This window comes from Salvelinus fontinalis, chromosome 35, assembly GCF_029448725.1.
Source record: "Salvelinus fontinalis isolate EN_2023a chromosome 35, ASM2944872v1, whole genome shotgun sequence".
In the NCBI taxonomy this organism is placed as follows: domain Eukaryota; kingdom Metazoa; phylum Chordata; class Actinopteri; order Salmoniformes; family Salmonidae; genus Salvelinus; species Salvelinus fontinalis.
The window spans coordinates 41,254,794-41,273,595 of record NC_074699.1 but is presented as its reverse complement, the minus strand read 5'-3'; the positions used below and the strand labels follow the sequence as shown (position 1 = coordinate 41,273,595).

The window sequence follows — 18,802 nt, the reverse complement described above, 5'->3', positions numbered from 1 at the left end:
AGATTCGTCACCTGAGAATACACCTTCATTTGAGGTGTACGTACAGTGCATTCAGAAAGTATTCAGACCCCTTGACTTTTTACACATTTTGTTACGTTACAGCCTTATTCTAAAATGGATTAAATCCTTTTTTCCCCTCATCAATCTACACACAATACCCCATAATGACAAAGCAAAAACAGGTTTTTAGAAATGTTTGCAATTTAAAAACAATGAAAAAATGAAATAGCACATTTAAATAAGTATTCAGACCCTTTACTCGTACTTTTGGATAACGATTACAGCCTTGAGTTTCCTTGGGTATGACACTACACTACAAGCTTGGCACACCTCTATTTTTTATTTTATTTCACCTTTATTTAACCAGGTAGGCTAGTTGAGAACAAGTTCTCATTTACAATTGCGACCTGGCCAAGATAAAGCAAAGCAGTTCGACACATACAACAACACAGAGTTACACATGGAGTAAAACAAACATAGAGTTAATAATACAGTAGAAAAATAAGTATTTTTACAATGTGAGCAAATGAGGTGAGATACGGGAGGTAAAAGGCAAAAAAAGGCCACGGTGGCGAAGTAAATACAATATAGCAAGTAAAACACTGGAATGGTAGATTTGCAGTGGAAGAATGTTTCTCCCATCCTTCTGCAGATCATTTCAAGCTCTGTCAGGTTGGATGGGGAGCGTCGCTGCACAGCTTTTTTACAGGTCTCTCCAGAGATGTTTGATCAGGTTCAAGTCTTGGATCTGGCTGGGCCACTCAAGGACATTTGCCCCAGACTGAGGTCCTGAGCGCTCTCAAGCAGGTTTTCATCAAGGATCTCTCTGTACTTTGCTCCGTTCATCTTTCCCTCAATCCTGACTAGTCTCCCAGTCCCTGCCGCTGAAAACCATCCCCACAGCATGATGCTGCGTCCACCATGCTTCACCGTAGGGATGACGTTTTCTTCCAGACGTGACGCTTGGCATTCAGGCCAAAGAGTTCAATCTTGGTTTCATACATCAAGGTGCCTTTTGGCAAACTCAAAGCGGGCTATCATGTGCCTTTTAACTGTGGCCACTCTTTCATAAAGGCCTGATTGGTGGAGTGCTGCAGCGATGGTTGTCCTTCTGGAAGGTTCTTCCATCTCCACAGAGGAACTCTGGAGCTCTGTCAGAGTGACCATCCGGTTCTTGGTCACCTCCTTGACCAATGCCCTTGTCCCTCGATTGCTGAGTTTGGCCGGGTGGCCAGCTCTAGGAAGATTATTGGTTGTTCCAAACTTCTTCCGTTAAGAGTGGTACCCTTCCCCAGATCTGTGCCTCAACACAATCCTGTCTCTACGGACAATTCCTTCAACCTCATGGCATGGTTTTTGCTCTGACATGAACTGTCAACTGTGGAACCTTATATTAACAAGTGTGTGCCTTTCCAAATCATGTCCAATCAATTGAATTTACGACAGGTGGACTCCAATCAAGTTGTAGAAATATCTCAGGGTGATCAGTGGAAACAGGATGCACCTGAGCTCAAAAGGAACATAAAATAATAAATACAATTCTCTTCAATGTCACTGACCCACTTCAATGTCACTGACCCTTCAAGATGAGTTCCGTTTTTTTGTGGCCTCCATCAAAGTTGCCCATTCCTGCTGTAGATTATACTATTTACCAAGAGAGTTTTAACCTATATTTTTCGTAGCTGTCTACTTACCACCACAAACCGATGCTGGCACTAAGACCGCATTCAACGAGCTGTGTAGTGCCAATTGTTAGGGGAATTTAATAATTCCTTTATGTGCTCATTAATTAAAATCACTCTGTTTCTAAGAATTTGTAAGATTCTTATTAGCATAAAATAGACAGGGACCAGTCTTATTAAAATTAGATAATAGTATTTATTCTCAGAGCACGCTCCCATTTAACCACAAACAACAGTTTATATACAAAATATGACGTCATTGGTTACAGAATGAAGCTCCTCCTCTTGACCAAGACAAAACAGGTTCAAAAGTTCATTCCAACTCACCAGCGCACACACGACACACAATATAACTAGATTAACTCCTGAAGTTTCACCATAATTTATTACCACTTTAGCAGACAGCTCAAGATAATGGAAGACCTAGGGCAGGGGTGTCAAACTCATTCCACGGAGGGCCTTGTGTCTGCAGGTTTTTGGTTTTTCCTTTCAATAAAGCCCTAGACAACCAGGTGTGGGGAGTTCCTAACTAATTAGTGATGTTAATTCATCAATCAAGTACAAGGGAGGAACGAAAACCCGCAGACACTCGGCCCTCCGTGGAATGAGTTTGACACCTGTGACCTAGGGAGTCACTCGCTGCCTTATCTAAACATCCCAGGGCTACGTTGAGTCGGTTCAACCATAGTTTAACGATCCTTTTTGCTTACTTCATACCCACATCACATACCTCTCCAACTAAGTTGGAATGGTGTTTATTATGTTTTAATTACTCCTTGTTCATGCTACATAATCCCTTCCTTATGAATTAACATTATTAATCAGATATAATAATACAGGGTAGAGTTCAATTAATTATAGTTTTATCTAAATGTAGACATTGTTTAGTCATTATTCATAAAATTCCTAACAATAAGAGAACAATAAAATGCTCACCCAGAGGCTGCGCTCCTAGTGGCCGGTGATTTTAATGTAGGAAAACAAAAATAGTTCTTACCTAATTTCTACCAGCATGTCACCTGTGCAACTAGAGGCCTCTAGATCATCTTTATTCCACACACAGAAATGCATACCAAGCTCTCCCTCGCCCTCCATTTGGCAAATCTGACCATGCCTCTATCCTCCTGATTACAAATAAAAAGTAAAATAGGAAGTATGTTGATGAATCGTTACTTGAGAAATGAGACCAAGTTGAGACGCTGGACGAGGTGGATAAGATATAGTAAAGACAGTTTATTCGGAGGTAAAGATATCTGAGCAAAGCGTGCACGGACTCGTTCATTTAGCTCAGAAGGAACTAGCAGAAGCGAGTCCCGAAACATATTGTGCAGTACATTTTATACAGTGAATGACGTAGGTAGATTCTGGTAGTTCGTGCTCCTGACTGGTCGTTGTAAGTGGAGGCCCCTCCCCTCCACGCTGGTGTCAATATCCCATTGGTTCTTGGCACTGTTCTTTGTTCTTGGAAACCCAGCCTGAAACAAGGGTGTGTGTGTGTGTGTGTGTGTGTGCATGTGCGTGCTCGTATAGTGGCATGCCTGCCTTATCAGTGGTCATAAAAGGTCTGAGTCAGCCATCCTCCCCTGCGTGTGGGAGTGAGGTTAGTATCTGTTACGGGCAGAACGTGTTTAACTGTGGGGTGTAGCAAGATATTTGCAACAAAGTCTGCTTTAATAAGGAAGGCATTATAACAGTATTATAGCTATGTGTTAAGGTCAAATAAAAACAACATTTATTACAAGTACCAGCTCAACACGGAAATGGTCGATGAAGCGGATGCTAAGATACAGGATTTTTTCGCTAGCACAGACTGGAATATGTTCCTGGATTCATCCAATGGCATTGAGGAGTTTACCACACCGGCTTCATTAATATGTACATTGACAACGCTTTCGCCACAGTGACCATATACAGTGGGGAGAACAAGTATTTGATACACTGCCGATTTTGCAGGTTTTCCTACTTACAAAGCATGTAGAGGTCTGTAATTTTTATCATAGGTACACTTCAACTATGAGAGACGGAATCTAAAACAAAAATCCAGAAAATCACATTGTATGATTTTTAAGTAATTAATTTGCATTTTATTGCATGACATAAGTATTTGATACATCAGAAAAGCAGAACTTAATATTTGGTACAGAAACCTTTGTTTGCAATTACAGAGATCATACGTTTCCTGTAGTTCTTGACTAGGTTTGCACACACTGCAGCAGGGATTTTGGCCCACTCCTCCCTACAGATCTTCTCCAGATCCTTCAGGTTTCGGGGCTGTCGCTGGGCAATACGGACTTTCAGCTCCCTCCAAAGATTTTCTATTGGGTTCAGGTCTGGAGACTGGCTAGGCCACTCCAGGACCTTGAGATGCTTCTTACGGAGCCACTCCTTAGTTGCCATGGCTGTGTGCTTCGTGTCGTTGTCATGCTGGAAGACCCAGCCACGACCCATCTTCAATGCTCTTACTGAGGGAAGGAGGTTGTTGGCCAAGATCTCGCGATACATGGCCCCATCCATCCTCCCCTCAATACGGTGCAGTCGTCCTGTCCCCTTTGCAGAAAAGCATCCCCAAAGAATGATGTTTCCACCTCCATGCTTCACGGTTGGGATGGTGTTCTTGGGGTTGTACTCATACTTCTTCTTCCTCCAAACACGGCGAGTGGAGTTAGACCAAAAAGCTCTATTTTTGTCTCATCAGACCACATGACCTTCTCCCATTCCTCCTCTGGATCATCCAGATGGTCATTGGCAAACTTCAGACAGGCCTGGACATGCACTGGCTTAAGCAGGGGGACCTTGCGTGCGCTGCAGGATTTTAATCCATGACGGCGTAGTGTGTTACTAATGGTTTTCTTTGAGACTGTGGTCCCAGCTCTCTTCAGGTCATTGACCAGGTCCTGCCGTGTAGTTCTGGCCTGATCCCTCACCTTCCTCATGATCATTGATGCCCCACGAGGTGAAATCTTGCATGGAGCCCCAGACCGAGGGTGATTGACCGTCATCTTGAACTTCTTCCATTTTCTAATAATTGCGCCAACAGTTGTTTCCTTCTCACCAAGCTGCTTGCCTATTGTCCTGTAGCCCATCCCAGCCTTGTGCAGGTCTACAATTTTATCCCTGATGTCCTTACACAGCTCTCTGGTCTTGGCCATTGTGGAGAGGTTGGAATCTGTTTGATTGTGTGTGGACAGGTGTCTTCTATACAGGTAACGAGTTCAAACAGGTGCAGTTAATACAGGTAATGAGTGGAGAACAGGAGGGCTTCTTAAAGAAAAACTAACAGGTCTGTGAGAGACGGAATTCTTACTGGTTGGTAGGTGTTCAAATACTTATGTCATGCAATAAAATGCAAATTAATTATTTAAAAATCATACAATGTGATTTTCTGGATTTTTGTTTTAGATTCCGTCTCTCACAGTTGAAGTGTACCTATGATAAAAATTACAGACCTCTACATGCTTTGTAAGTAGGAAAACCTGCAAAATCGGCAGTGTATCAAATACTTGTTCTCCCCACTGTACGTACATATCCCAACCAGAAGCCATGGATTACAGGCAACATCCACACTGAGCTAAAGGCTAGAGCTGCTGCTTTTCAAAGCGTAAATACAGGACTAAGATCGAATCCTTCTACACCGGCTCTGATGCTTGCCAGATGTGGCAGTCTTGCAAACTATTGTTGTCCTTGAATGTCTCAACTTGTTACGGCTCTCGTTGGGAGAAGGAGACCAAGGCGCAGCGTGGTAGGCGTACATTGTATTTTTATTGATGACAACAAAATCAAAAACAAAAAGCGCAGAGTTCTGTCAGGAAAACACTAAACAGAAAACAAGACCCCACAAAACCCAAACGGAAAATGACAACTTATATATGATCCCCAATCAGAGACAACGATAGACAGCTGCCTCTGATTGGGAACCACACTCGGCCAAACACAAAGAAATAGAAAACAGAATATTCCACCTGAGTCACACCCTGACCTAACCAAACATAGAGAATAATAAGGATCTCTAAGGTCAGGGCGTGACACAACTATACCCAGCTCATATTGCGAAATAGTAACACAATGGCCTAGTCACATCACATTATTGAATTATGATTCTAACACATTTCATACAATTATATGGTTTCAGGGTGGAATACTTTAGTCATTATCTTAAACGTACAAATTATTCTATCACAATCCACACTGCCCTTTCCCACCTGGACAAAAATAAACATCTATGTGAGAATGCTGTTCATTTACTACAGCACAGCGTTCAACATAGTGCCCTCTGAAGTTCATGACTAAGCTTAGGACCCTAGGGCTGAACTCCTCCCTCTGCAACTGGATCCTGGACTTCCTTACAAGCCCCCCCCCCCCCTAATAGTGTAGGCAACAACACATCTGCCACACTGACCCTTAACATGGGGACCACTCAGGGGTGCCTGTACTCCCTGTTAACCCACGACTGAGTGGCCGCTCACGACTCCAAAACCATAATTAAGTTTGCCAACGTCACGACGGTGGTAGGTCTGATTACCGACAACGATGAGGCAGCCTATCGGGAGGAGGTCAGAGACCTGGCTTTGTGGTGCCAGGACAACAAATACTCCCTCAACGTGAGCAAGACAAAGCAGCTGATCGTGGACTACAGGAAATGGAGGGCCGATCACGCCCCCATTCACATCAATGGGGCTGTAGCGGAACAGGTTGAGAGCTTCAAGTTCCTCAGTGTCCAAATCACTAAGGACCTGTCATGGTCACACCAACACAGTCGTGAAGAGAGCAAGACAACTTTTCTTCCCCCTCAGGAGGCTTCAAATATTCCAGGACCTCTATACCAGGCAGTGTCAGAGGAAGGGCCTAAAAATTGTCAGACTCTAGCTACCCAAGTCATAGACTGTTCTCTCTGCTACCGCACGGCAAGCGGTACCGGAACGTTAAGACTGGGACTAAAAGGCTCCCGAACAGTTTTTACACCAAAGCCATAAGACTGCTGAACAGTTAATCAAATGGCTGTCCTGACTATTTGCATTGATCTCCTTTTTATTTGCACTGATTCTCTGGCACCGGCTCGATGTACACTCACTGGACTCTACCCACACACTCACACATACTACACTGACACTCCAACACACACACAAACAAACACACACACACACACACACACACATATTGACGCCATACATACAGTATACACACACCCTCACAGACACTTTATTATCTATCCTGATTGCCAAGTCACTTTTACCCCTACCTACATGTACATATTACCTCAACTACCTCGTACCCCTGCACATTGACTTGGTACCGGTAATCCTTGTATATAGTCTCATTGTTGTTATTTTATTATCTTACTATTTTATTTTTCTTACTTTCTAACTCTGCGTTGTTGGGAAAGGGCTTGTAGTAAGCATTTCACAGTAAAGTCTACACCTGTTGTATTTTGAGCATGTGACAAGTAAAATTTGATTTGATTAACATATCTAGCTACAACCTGGCCTGCCTTGAGAACAGTCTTGAACAGTCTTGGTTTCCACTAATGCGATGCTGCCCATAACAAATGGGGAAAGAATGGGGTTTTGGGATAAACGCCCGAAAATAAGGTCTGAGGTTAATACAGGCTTAGGAGATCATATACGTTTTGTTCTATGAGATAATATCAGTCAGTTAACATGACCTTTATGAATTATGAGGCCTTTATGTGCTTCATGTGGATGTTTTGGTTACATAAATGCTTAAAAATGCACAAAAAGTGACAGCTGATGCAGATTAGCACTTTTTTAAACCTATTTCACTATTTATTTTAAATTTGGGTTAGCAAGTGTAGGCCTATATCCTTTCTAAATGGATAGTTACATAGAAATGTGGGTCAATTTTGTACTTTTACACAAGGTTGTTAAATAAATATAATGTTGAACAAGCAAGTGAAACTTCATGTGTAACCACAGTTTATTTCTGTTTGAGACAATATTGTAAATTATTACATTTGTTTCAAGGCTTATTCATCATCATGGTGGCTGTCAATATTAATGAATGATGTCATAAAAACTAAATTTTATGATGTAGCCTACATGTGCTTGTGTGATTTATTCCCAACCATATACTAGTAAATCCACTTTATTGTCCTGGTCTTGTTACGGTTTCATTCTACATGTCCCTAACAAGTGAAACTTCATGTAAACAGTTTGTTTATGTTTGTGACAATATTTGTAAATTATTAAGATTTAGACTTATTTGTCAGCATGGTAGCTGTCAATATTCATGAATCATGTCATAAAAACATATACAACCGCGGACCTACTGAATCTCCCTCTTGCAGGGCTCAACTGAACACAGACAATTCAATCAACCCTGCGCTGGATAATCAATTCATCCTCGCGCACGCTGACAAATTTAAACTACCCCGCACTGGGGACCAACCAACTTGATAACGCGAGTGAACCAACTGAACCGGACTCGTTCCCTTCTGCAAGTCACTTGGCTCTGTGCTCGGCAATTCGAGTGCAAGTGTGTCTATTCATTCCTTGTCACTTGGATGTATTTCACGCGACATTCGACCAGCTTTTGTCCACATCGGCGCCTTGAACATATTTTGCCGTTGCCGCGACGAAGTCACAGCACTAATTAGCCTTGCTGCGGTCCCCAACATAGTATTATCATCCTCTCTCCCATGTACTTCTATGCCTGTGTGTGAGCCGTTGCTGTGACTTCTGTTACACAGACAGCTTCTCCGACTCTCGTGACACTAGCCTCTTTTACCAACAAAGGTCACTGGAGGGGTCTAAAAACTCGCTAAATCGAGCGACAAAGTCGCAAAATTTAAACTGGTCCAATCAACATCCAGGATCCAAACAACCCCGTTTTATATAATGCGTAGGCCAATTTGATATTTGTCCTTTGTTTATTGTTTCAGATGGATAAGATATTCAACATTCTCCAGCAGCACAGACTGGAACCCTACTACGATAAATTCCGCACATTTGGTGTCAAAGATGAGAGAGATTTCGTTGAAGACATAACTGGTGAAGATCTAGTCAACATGGGTAAGGATCAGGCTGTAACTTTCCAGAGGAAAAGGGGTCAACCTGATATTAGAGAGGCCAATTTGACTCCCTCAATAATATACCATGGCATTCTGTGGTTTAAACACTGCACAGCCTACTCAATTACTCATTTTATTAATTAGTTTCACCCACCAATTATGCTTTTGGTTTGGCCGAGTCCTCAAAGTCCATGGTTTGTGAAGGAATAAAAAGTTGCACAAGATTTGTAAGAATGGAGCAATAGCTCCTTTCTTTCTCTAACAAACCCGTAATTCTGTGAGCTAACGTTTAACATGGTAAGCACAAAAAAGTTTTACATTGAAAGGACATTTTTCAAATGGTGAAAGTTTCTATTGCAAAGTGACGAGATGTGCATCTGGTGTGAGCGTTATTTATCAAAACGAGTGATAATTGGTAACGCTTGTATTGTGCTAAATTTTGTGAGTTCAAAGACAACTTTGGTAGTATTATAAACTTTGAAACAACTGGTTTCTAGTAGGCATCATAATTAGAGGGGGGGGCGCACTAATCATATTTATGCAACATTATAATCACCCTAACAATACTTCCAGAACAACCTTTATATTCTATTTCAATTGACAACATTTACAAAAGAAATGGGTCCAGCCTAGTCTTCATTGATAGGGATGTATGTGACATTGTAAGCTGGTTTATTTCTCCTTTATACATTTTTTTATTTCAATATGGAATGGGAACCAGTTACTAGTGTTTATGTACTGTTTCTTGAAGAGTGAAATGTATTCATACCATTTTTGTGGGGAGGTTAGGGGGCATTGGGGGTCAAATGATGTTCTCCCATGATGAAAAGGGGACCATGAAAAAGTTTGTGAAGCACAATCTAATTAATGATTAGCAAAAATTCAGATGGGCAACCCCATGCTTCAGCATTACACTGCATCAGGTGGACTACAGGTGATAATGCTTATTGCTAAATAACACACCAGCCTGATAATATAGACCAATATTTTGTTAGGCTCATTTTTGGAGGGGAACATTTTAATGGTCTCACCATTTTATTTTCATGAATTTTGGAGTAGAAAAGTCACCAGAGCTGCGTTCAGTACAAAACAAACCTAAACGTAACGCAACGTTCAATTAAACGGAAACAGTGCTGTTCTGAACGACCAATTGAAAAACGGGGAGGGGTTGGGTAGTGTGTTCAAAATGCACAGTTGCCCTTCAAATATGTCACTCATTGCTTCAAGCCACACTCACCAAATGGAGCAAATGTAGGCTGCCTCAAAGTCGGTTCAAGGACGTTGAAGAACGTTTTGGGGAAACATGTCATTCAGTGCAACGTAGCAAAAGTTCAATCAAATTGAACGCATCCAGGGCCTCCCGGGTGGCGCAGTGGTCTAAGGCACTGCATCGCAGTGCTAGCTGTGCCACCAGAGATTCTGGTTCGAGTCCAGGCTCTGTCGCAGCCGGCCGCAACCGGGAGGCTCATGGTATCCTTGTCTCATCGACACATTGGTGTGGCTGGCTTCCGGGTTGGATGGGCATTGTGTCAAGAAGCAGTGCGGCTTGGTTGGGTTGTGTTTCGGAGGACGCATGGCTCTCGACCTTCACCTCTCCTGAGTCCGTACGGGAGTTGCAGCGATGAGACAAGACTGTAACTACTACCAATTGGGGAGGGAAATAAAGGGGGTACATTTTTTAAATAAAATTTAACTCATCCAGAACTGACTTTCTCATAGTTGTTCTACAAAAAAAATGACCAAGCATGGTTACTTTCTGAACTGATAGCGTTAGACCAACAAGTAATACAGAAATTATTCATTTTTCAGTTATGGTTGGAAACAAACTATGGAGCAAAACGGACTGGGTTGACGGGGTAGTTATTATTGGCTACTTTACCATAACTAGTAGATTTTTTATTTTTTTTTCACCTTTATTTAACCAGGTAGGCCAGTTTAGAACAAGTTCTCATTTACAAGTGCGACCTGGCCAAGATAAAGCAAAGCAGTGCAACACAGAGTTACATATGGAATAAACAAACGTACAGTCAATAACACAATAGAAAAATCTATATACAGTGTGTGCAAATGTAGTAAGATTAGGGAGGTAAGGCAATAAATAGGCCATAGTGGCAAAATAATTACAATTGAGCAATTAAACACTTGAGTGATAGATGTGCAGAAGATGAATGTGCAAGTAGAGACACTGTTGTGCAAAGGAGCAAAAAAAAATAACAACATGGGGATGAGGTAGTTGGGTGGGCTATTTACAGATGGGCTATGTACAGGTGCAATGATCGGTAAGCTGCTCTGACAGCTGATGCTTAAAGTTAAAGTTAGTGAGGGAGATATGAGTCTCCAGCTTCAGTGATTTTTGCAATTCGTTCCAGTCATTGGCAGCAGAGAACTGGAAGGGAAGGCGGCCAAATGAGGAGTTGGCTTTAGAGGTGACCAGTGAAATATACCTGCTGGACCGCGTGCTACGGGTGGGTGCTGCTATGGTGACCAGTGAGCTGAGATAAGGCGGGGCTTTACCTAGCAAAACTTATAGATGTCCTGGAGCCAGTGGGTATGGCGACAAATATGAAGCGAGGGCCAGCCAACGAGAGCATACAGGTCGCAGTGGTGTGTAGTATATGGGGTTTTGGTGACAAACGGATGGCACTGATTATGTTGGTAGTGGGATATTGTTTTAGGGAGTCACATCACAAATTAGACAAATGGATTAACTAATGACTAACTAAAATGCGTTAGGTTAAGGATTACCAATTAATTACTAACAGCATTTATCCAAGGAAAATGCATTTGTTTAGTTACAGTATTTATGCTTATTTATTTTATCCATTTCCTATGGGATTCATAACCTTATTCCCAAGTGATTTTTTAATTACAGGTTTTACTCAAATAGAGAAGAATCGCTTTGAAAAAATGAAAGTTTTCATCCAAAGACTCAGAGCGCCACAGCAAGCGATGCCTGTACAAAAATCAATGGAGGCTTTCCAACTGTGGTACACATACCCCCACTGTCCTGAGCTAAAGGAGATCAGAGGTGAGACATACAGATGCAGTAATTGTTTTTGCACAGCACAGCATTCTGCACTCGCCTGGTTCAAAAGGAAGAGGAAGGCAGACACACAATCATTTAATTTCCCTAGCTATTTAAATTTAATGCAGGGAAATATTTTTACACAGCTGATAAAAAAATACTGCATCTTTACACTATCTTTATGTAGGTAGAGACCATAAAGAGAGAGGAAATGTAAAATCATGTCATGTAAAAATCATCACATCACTGTCACTACTCTTTGTGGCATGTCTCTATTATGTTTGAGCTTTTGTTAAACTTTTAATGTAGACATGGATCCTGCTACAAACACCGTTGAAGACCTGATGCTAAGGATCTGTCACCAAGAGGGCATTGAGAACTCTAAAGCTGTGTGCCTCTACACAGTTGATGGAATGCCTCTAACTGATGATCCTTTCTTTAACACATGTAAGTAATATTGGAAATATACCTGATACAGTTTGTATAAATTGTATAATTTAGCTATTTGACAACGAAACCATTTCTGACTGAATGGTGCTAGTTACAAAGGTATTGGGAGTAAAAAGAGAAAGAGGAAACTTGAGTCAGGTACATGCAGGTAAAGTACATTTTAGTAAATACAAATACGATGACTCCTCAATTACATATAGTAAGTGAAGTAAGTAGCCTTGCACAACCTTGACTTGTGCGTGCCGGAACGGCTAGGAACAGTAGGCTTTTTTCTGTTTCTGTAGCACGAGGCAGCTAGATGTACAAGTACACCCCCTGGACATGATGCTCGTCTGTCGCAGGGCCTTACCCCCAATCTATCCTTAATACAGAGTGCCAAGCAGATAATTTTTGGGGGGTAAATCTTTAACTTTGTAACACATTTCTTACCTTGCATTAATTTCAAGCTGCTTAACAAATAAAATAATAAAAGGTGTGAGAAAGATAAAACACAAAACGTTTCCATAATCAAACCCCAACTTTCCAATCTCAACACTAACCACAAGGCCACAGCTAAATATAGGCCCACATATTTTACAAAGCCTGTTACAGAATACGTACAGCACAGTGTATGTTGCAAATGAGTCAACATTTCCATTGGAAAAGGGTGGCAATTGTAATCATCTTCAGTATAAACAAAGGATCCCTTTTGTTGACTTGCTTCTTATATTTCACCCATTAGGGTCTTTGAAAGACAGGCACATTGAAAATGGAAGTGAGCTCTATGCCATATTTACACCCAAGGAGAACTTGAAACAAGCCCCCCAAATGCCACTGCAAGAGATGACTGACATGACAGGAGAGGATGATGTTCGATGCCACATCATGCTCAAGGTGAATTCCTCTTTACATTGGTCTAACTCTGTTGGTTTGTGTCGTGGTAATTTCCTGTATTACTAAATGAGGAGAGTTTACAAACCACACACAAGTCAGAGTTATATTTTAAAGTCCATCTTTAATCAAATGAGCTTCACCATAGCCCTTTGACTCTCAGATCAATTCAGTGTCTATAAATTAATTCTCTGAGAGTCCTTACAAAAGAATACTTAGTATCTTTTATAGCCAAGATACACCCCTCTCAACTCACATGACAAACCACAGATCTCAGGGACTTCACAAAGGGCCTTTTACTTGAGAGAGGAGTATCCCATAGCCAGATAGCATTAGCTATAAATTATCGTTCAGTTTGGTCTCTTAAACGAGGTTCTACTTCTTGTTCTTGGTACTTCATAGTACCAAAACATTACCTCATCCAATGGCATATATCAATTGTCAATTCTAGATACTCCCATCTCAAATACACCCCCTCTTCTCCCCACTCCTGGAGAAGCTCACTAAGGGGAGTGAACCTCTAGGTCATATAAAGTGGGGCAAAAAAGTATTTAGTCAGCCACCAATTGTGCAAGTTCTCCCACTTAAAAAGATGAGAGAGGCCTGTAATTGTCATCATATGTACACTTCAACTATGACAGACAAAATGAGAGGAAAAAATCCAGAAAATCACATTGTAGGATTTTTAATGAATTTATTTGCAAATTATGGTGGAAAATAAGTATTTGGTCAATAACAAAAGTTTCTCAATACTTTGTTATATACCCTTTGTTGGCAATGACAGAGGTCAAACGTTTTCTGTAAGTCTTCACAAGGTTTTCACACACTGTTGCTGGTATTTTGGCCCATTCCTCCATGCAGATCTCCTCTAGAGCAGTGATGTTTTGGGGCTGTTGCTGGGCAACACGGACTTTCAACTCCCTCCAAAGATTTTCTATGGGGTTGAGATCTGGAGACTGGCTAGGCCACTCCAGGACCTTGAAATGCTTCTAACGAAGCCACTCCTTCGTTGCCCGGGCGGTGTGTTTGGGATCATTGTCATGCTGAAAGACCCAGCCACGTTTCATCTTCAATGCCCTTGCTGATGGAAGGAGGTTTTCACTCAAAATCTCACGATACATGGCCCCATTCATTCTTTCCTTTACACGGATCAGTCGTCCTGGTCCCTTTGCAGAAAAACAGCCCCAAAGCATGATGTTTCCACCCCCATGCTTCACAGTAGGTATGGTGTTCTTTGGATGCAACTCAGCATTCTTTGTCCTCCAAACACGACGAGTTGAGTTTTTACCAAAAAGTTATATTTTGGTTTCATCTGACCATATGACATTCTCCCAATCTTCTTCTGGATCATCCAAATGCTCTCTAGCAAACTTCAGACGGGCCTGGACATGTACTGGCTTAAGCAGGGGGACACGTCTGGCACTGCAGGATTTGAGTCCCTGGCGGCGTAGTGTGTTACTGATGGTAGGCTTTGTTACTTTGGTCCCAGCTCTCTGCAGGTCATTCACTAGGTCCCCCCGTGTGGTTCTGGGATTTTTGCTCACCGCTCTTGTAATCATTTTGACCCCACGGGGTGAGATCTTGCGTGGAGCCCCAGATCGAGGGAGATTATCAGTGGTCTTGTATGTCTTCCATTTCCTAATAATTACTCCCACATTTGATTTCTTCAAACCAAGCTGCTTACCTATTGCAGATTCAGTCTTCCCAGCCTGGTGCAGGTCTACAATTTTGTTTCTGGTGTTCTTTGACAGCTCTTTGGTCTTGGCCATAGTGGAGTTTGGAGTGTGACTGTTTGAGGTTGTGGACAGGTGTCTTTTATACTGATAACAAGTTCAAACAGGTGCCATTAATACAGGTAACGAGTGGAGGACAGAGGAGCCTCTTAAAGAAGTTACAGGTCTGTGAGAGCCAGAAATCTTGCTTGTTTGTAGGTGACCAAATACTTATTTTCCACTAAAATTTGCAAATAAATTCATAAAAAAATCCTACAATGTGATTTTCTAGAATTTTTTTTCTCATTTTGTCTGTCATAGTTGAAGTGTACCTATGATGAAAATTACAGGCCTCTCATCTTTTTAAGTGGGAGAACTTGCACAATTGGTGGCTGACTAAATACTTTTTTGCCCCACTGTACTATGAAAGATAAGTGCAACATCAGCGGGGTAATACAATGGTTCCAGACACTGCCATACTCCTCCCCCCAATGAGAAAAGGAGGGTGACTGGCGTACAGACCTTGTGGAGCCCTTCACATGGTTTAACAGATACATTCACATATGAAGACAATATTCAAACCTGACTTCTCCCTTTCTGATATTCTGCATATTATGAAAGTAAATAAAACATCTTACATCTATGTTACCTAACTAATTCTGATTAAGCTACGACATTTGACATGAAAGCATACTCGAGCTCATGTTTCTATAAAATGTTGGTCCTGCTTGTATCATGAATGTCACTTATTTATACACCTTTCATCAACAGGGAGTCTATGAGCTCAAGGTGAACTTGGAAAGTGACACAATTACAAATTTGAGACAGAAGCTCTCTAATGAAAGTGGAATCCCAGCACATGTCCTCCATTATAAGTAATCTTATGTTCATTAATTATTTGTTATTTAAATTATATAACATTAATACATTTCGTAACATCAAAGACGATGTATTTTAAATAACACAATTTTTATTTTACTACCTTAGTATTAATCTAAAAAAAAATCTTTCACACAATATTACTATCTATGAAAGCCATCGCTAAGTCAATATCAATCTTTTTGCAGAGGTGAAAGCCATGTTGGAGACACATTGAAAGACTGTGGAATCAACGTGGAGTCAACAGTGCACTTTTCTTTATCGTCTTTCCCCGAACACAATCAAGATCACTCCCAAGACACAATAGCAATCTTCCTTAATGATGTCGTTCCATCAGTGCAACAAACCCAGAAAGGACTCAGTGTTTTCTTTTCTTCACTTTATGTCATTGTGAGATATTATATTATTTACACTGCTGTGATACTGTCATGCCATCCATTACTTGCTGTCCAATGCATCAGTGTTGATCAGATTTATGTGACTATAGGCTACTAATACTAGCAAATACTGTTGCATTGGGAATGGTCTATTGGCCATGAGTGATTTTACCATCTTAGCTTCTGCAACCACTAACTAACCTTAAATAATGGCAAGCAAATAGCATTGCTTTCGGCATTCAAGTAACTCAGGCAAAGCGTGCTGTTGTTGTTTTTTTTGTTGAGTCATTGGTCTTTGTACTTCAAATTAAATGTTTTTTCCCCTAATTCTGTCAGAAAGGGAAACATTCTGGAGATGGTTTCAAGAAAGTGATTGCATTCATCCGAAAGCTCAGTGGATGCAGTCCTCTGGCCCAAAGTCTGTATCAGCTGTTGTGCAGAAATGAGATTGGAACAGGGACCCAGAAGGTGATTCAAAACGTGAACATAGGCAGGCCTACAATATTCTTCAATTCAACAAATGTTTTGACTTAAGAGAATTTGTATTCCTTTTAGATTGCCATTGTTGAAGGACTGTACAATCTCTTCAGAGAGCTGCTGCCAAGTCGAATAAAAAAAAGAGGCGAAAAGATCATTGAAGACCCTGACGTTTTTGAGAATGCCCCAGTTTGCTGGGCTCACCTGATATCTGAAGCTGAGGTATGTCTGAATGTTTACAGATGCCAAAGATTAAAACGTGTTGAAGTAATATGTAGATACTAACTTGATTTGTTTTGCATGAAAAATACCTTGACTTTAGTTTAGAGGCATCACACTTATGAAAATGATTTATGATTTGACTTCTCTGTCTTCCCCAGGGAGAGAGTTCACAATATGAGATCTATGCACCAATCGTTTTGACCTCTCAACCAGGTGAACGCTTCTGTGACCCAGTTCGTTTACCTGATGTACCGGAGGTCTTTGAAAAACAGTATGTTCTGCAGAAAATTCAAGGTAAAATATAGCTGCAAGCATCAATCTTGCACAGGACAGTAGATGATGTATTTGCAGTAGCAAAAACATGACACAATTTGGATAGTAAACAGTGTCAAAATGCATTGCATGTCATGCAATAACTATAGCTACAGTATCCCGTGATTAAGTGCTGTCATATATTTTTCAAATGTTATGGTTTGTTATTATTCTTAACTTGGAACTTTTGACAAGTTATTTAATTTGGAGTTATCTTTTTTAATTTCATAATAATGTACACTGTTTTCCAATTGCTTAGATGGGGAAAAAATACCAAACTGCTCTGATGAGAACCTGAGAGAAACTTCAATGAGAAGAGCCACTGATGTTGAGAAGATTTTGCTCAGTCTGCCTCTGTTCATCAAAACATTCCCTGTTTGGATTTCATGTGATCGTGTGACTAGTCAAAAGTAATATATTTGCATCAATAGCATTTACCTCACAACATTTGGATTTATAGAGGTGTAATTTGATAAAATATGTTTGATCAAATTAAAGCTTTCAGATAAATCTAGAGAAGACTTTTGGCAACATGAATGAACAGTTGAAAGCATACCCTCATCTGATGGTGACTCCACCATTGCTGTTGAGGGCTGTAGGGGTGGAGGGGCCACTTCTCGTTCTCTTGAGAGAAGGTAGGCTACTACTGGGTCTTCAAATATTAGATATTTCATTATATAGAATTCAAAAGTCGTTCAAGCCCCTTTACCCATCTGCCGGGTTTGCAGGATAAATATGTCTTTGTTTTGATTTTGGTTTTTTTCTTCCTGACAGATAACCTTGGTGTTTACATCAGTAAAGAAAAAATGGCTCCTCAGCTGATCCAGGTTTTTGATTGCTTAGCTGGGAAATTCATCCCTGTGAATGTGGACGAGTTGGCAAGTCAGTGAGTACCTTAAAAATAACTATTGAGAACTATTCAAGCATTCTGTTTGAGATGACATTGAATTTTTTTTTTTAACATTCTGTAGTCAAAAGAAGAAACGGTCCTACAAAAACACACATGTTTCCAGACAGGTAGGGGGGGTTTGCCAGCTCTGTCACCACGAAAATTAGTTCTTGAAAATGACTGACTTCATTTCCCCCCATTTTTTTCCATATAAAATCACTGTTTTCACATATCATGACAATGGTGTGGTGCTGGAGATAATGAATATGAGGTTAAAAGGAAGTGAAGTGCCCACTTCACCAGAAGCCTCATAATTACTGGTGTACAGTATTACAATTATAGCGGACATGAGTCGGTCATGGTTGCTCATGATACGGTAGACCCATCTGCGACTTCAAAATCTGTGTCGACCCAAAAAGTAAATTGGTTAAGACGTTGGTTTCACCCGCGGTTGACCTGGGTTCATATCCCACCAGATACATTGACGCGTGGGGGAGGAGGCAGGTCCAAGGGGCGTGAATGTAGCGGACATGAGTTGGTCATGGTTTCTCATGGACACGTGATAAGGTAGCCCCATCTGCGACTTCAAAATCAGTGTCGAACTTCAGAAAAAGGTTGGTATATGCTCAGTGACGTTTAAAAAACTCCAATAACTTTTGACGGAATTATGATAAGAGACGTGAGGTTTGGACCATTGATTTTCTTAGAGAATTATCTACAAAATTAATATATTTTACCTAATGGTGAAAATATGTATTTTTGATTGGACACCCTAAACAATGGTTCACTGTTTACCAGTGGAGGCTGGTGACTTGAAACATTGAGTAGGATGGGAGACCCACGGTATAGGCACGGAACGCACGGAGACATCAAAGTGTGTTTC

General features: G+C 41.0%; 1 protein-coding gene across 3 annotated transcripts in view; it reads left to right on the top strand.

The window, feature by feature from the left end:
• LOC129834882 (uncharacterized) overlaps window positions 1-18,802 on the top strand; it is a 53,954-nt gene that overhangs the window by 12,870 nt on the left and 22,282 nt on the right. For 2 of the 3 annotated variants that reach the window (XM_055900241.1, XM_055900243.1), the window contains 12 exons: window positions 8,578-8,707; window positions 11,579-11,734; window positions 12,041-12,178; window positions 12,903-13,054; window positions 15,535-15,638; window positions 15,831-16,032; window positions 16,356-16,487; window positions 16,575-16,718; window positions 16,877-17,012; window positions 17,290-17,440; window positions 17,529-17,665; window positions 17,805-17,916. In XM_055900241.1, coding sequence (XP_055756216.1) covers window positions 8,578-8,707; window positions 11,579-11,734; window positions 12,041-12,178; window positions 12,903-13,054; window positions 15,535-15,638; window positions 15,831-16,032; window positions 16,356-16,487; window positions 16,575-16,718; window positions 16,877-17,012; window positions 17,290-17,440; window positions 17,529-17,665; window positions 17,805-17,916 — 1,694 coding nt within the window. The remainder of the gene's footprint in view (window positions 1-8,577; window positions 8,708-11,578; window positions 11,735-12,040; window positions 12,179-12,902; window positions 13,055-15,534; window positions 15,639-15,830; window positions 16,033-16,355; window positions 16,488-16,574; window positions 16,719-16,876; window positions 17,013-17,289; window positions 17,441-17,528; window positions 17,666-17,804; window positions 17,917-18,802) is intronic. The other variant, XM_055900242.1, reaches the window with a different exon arrangement.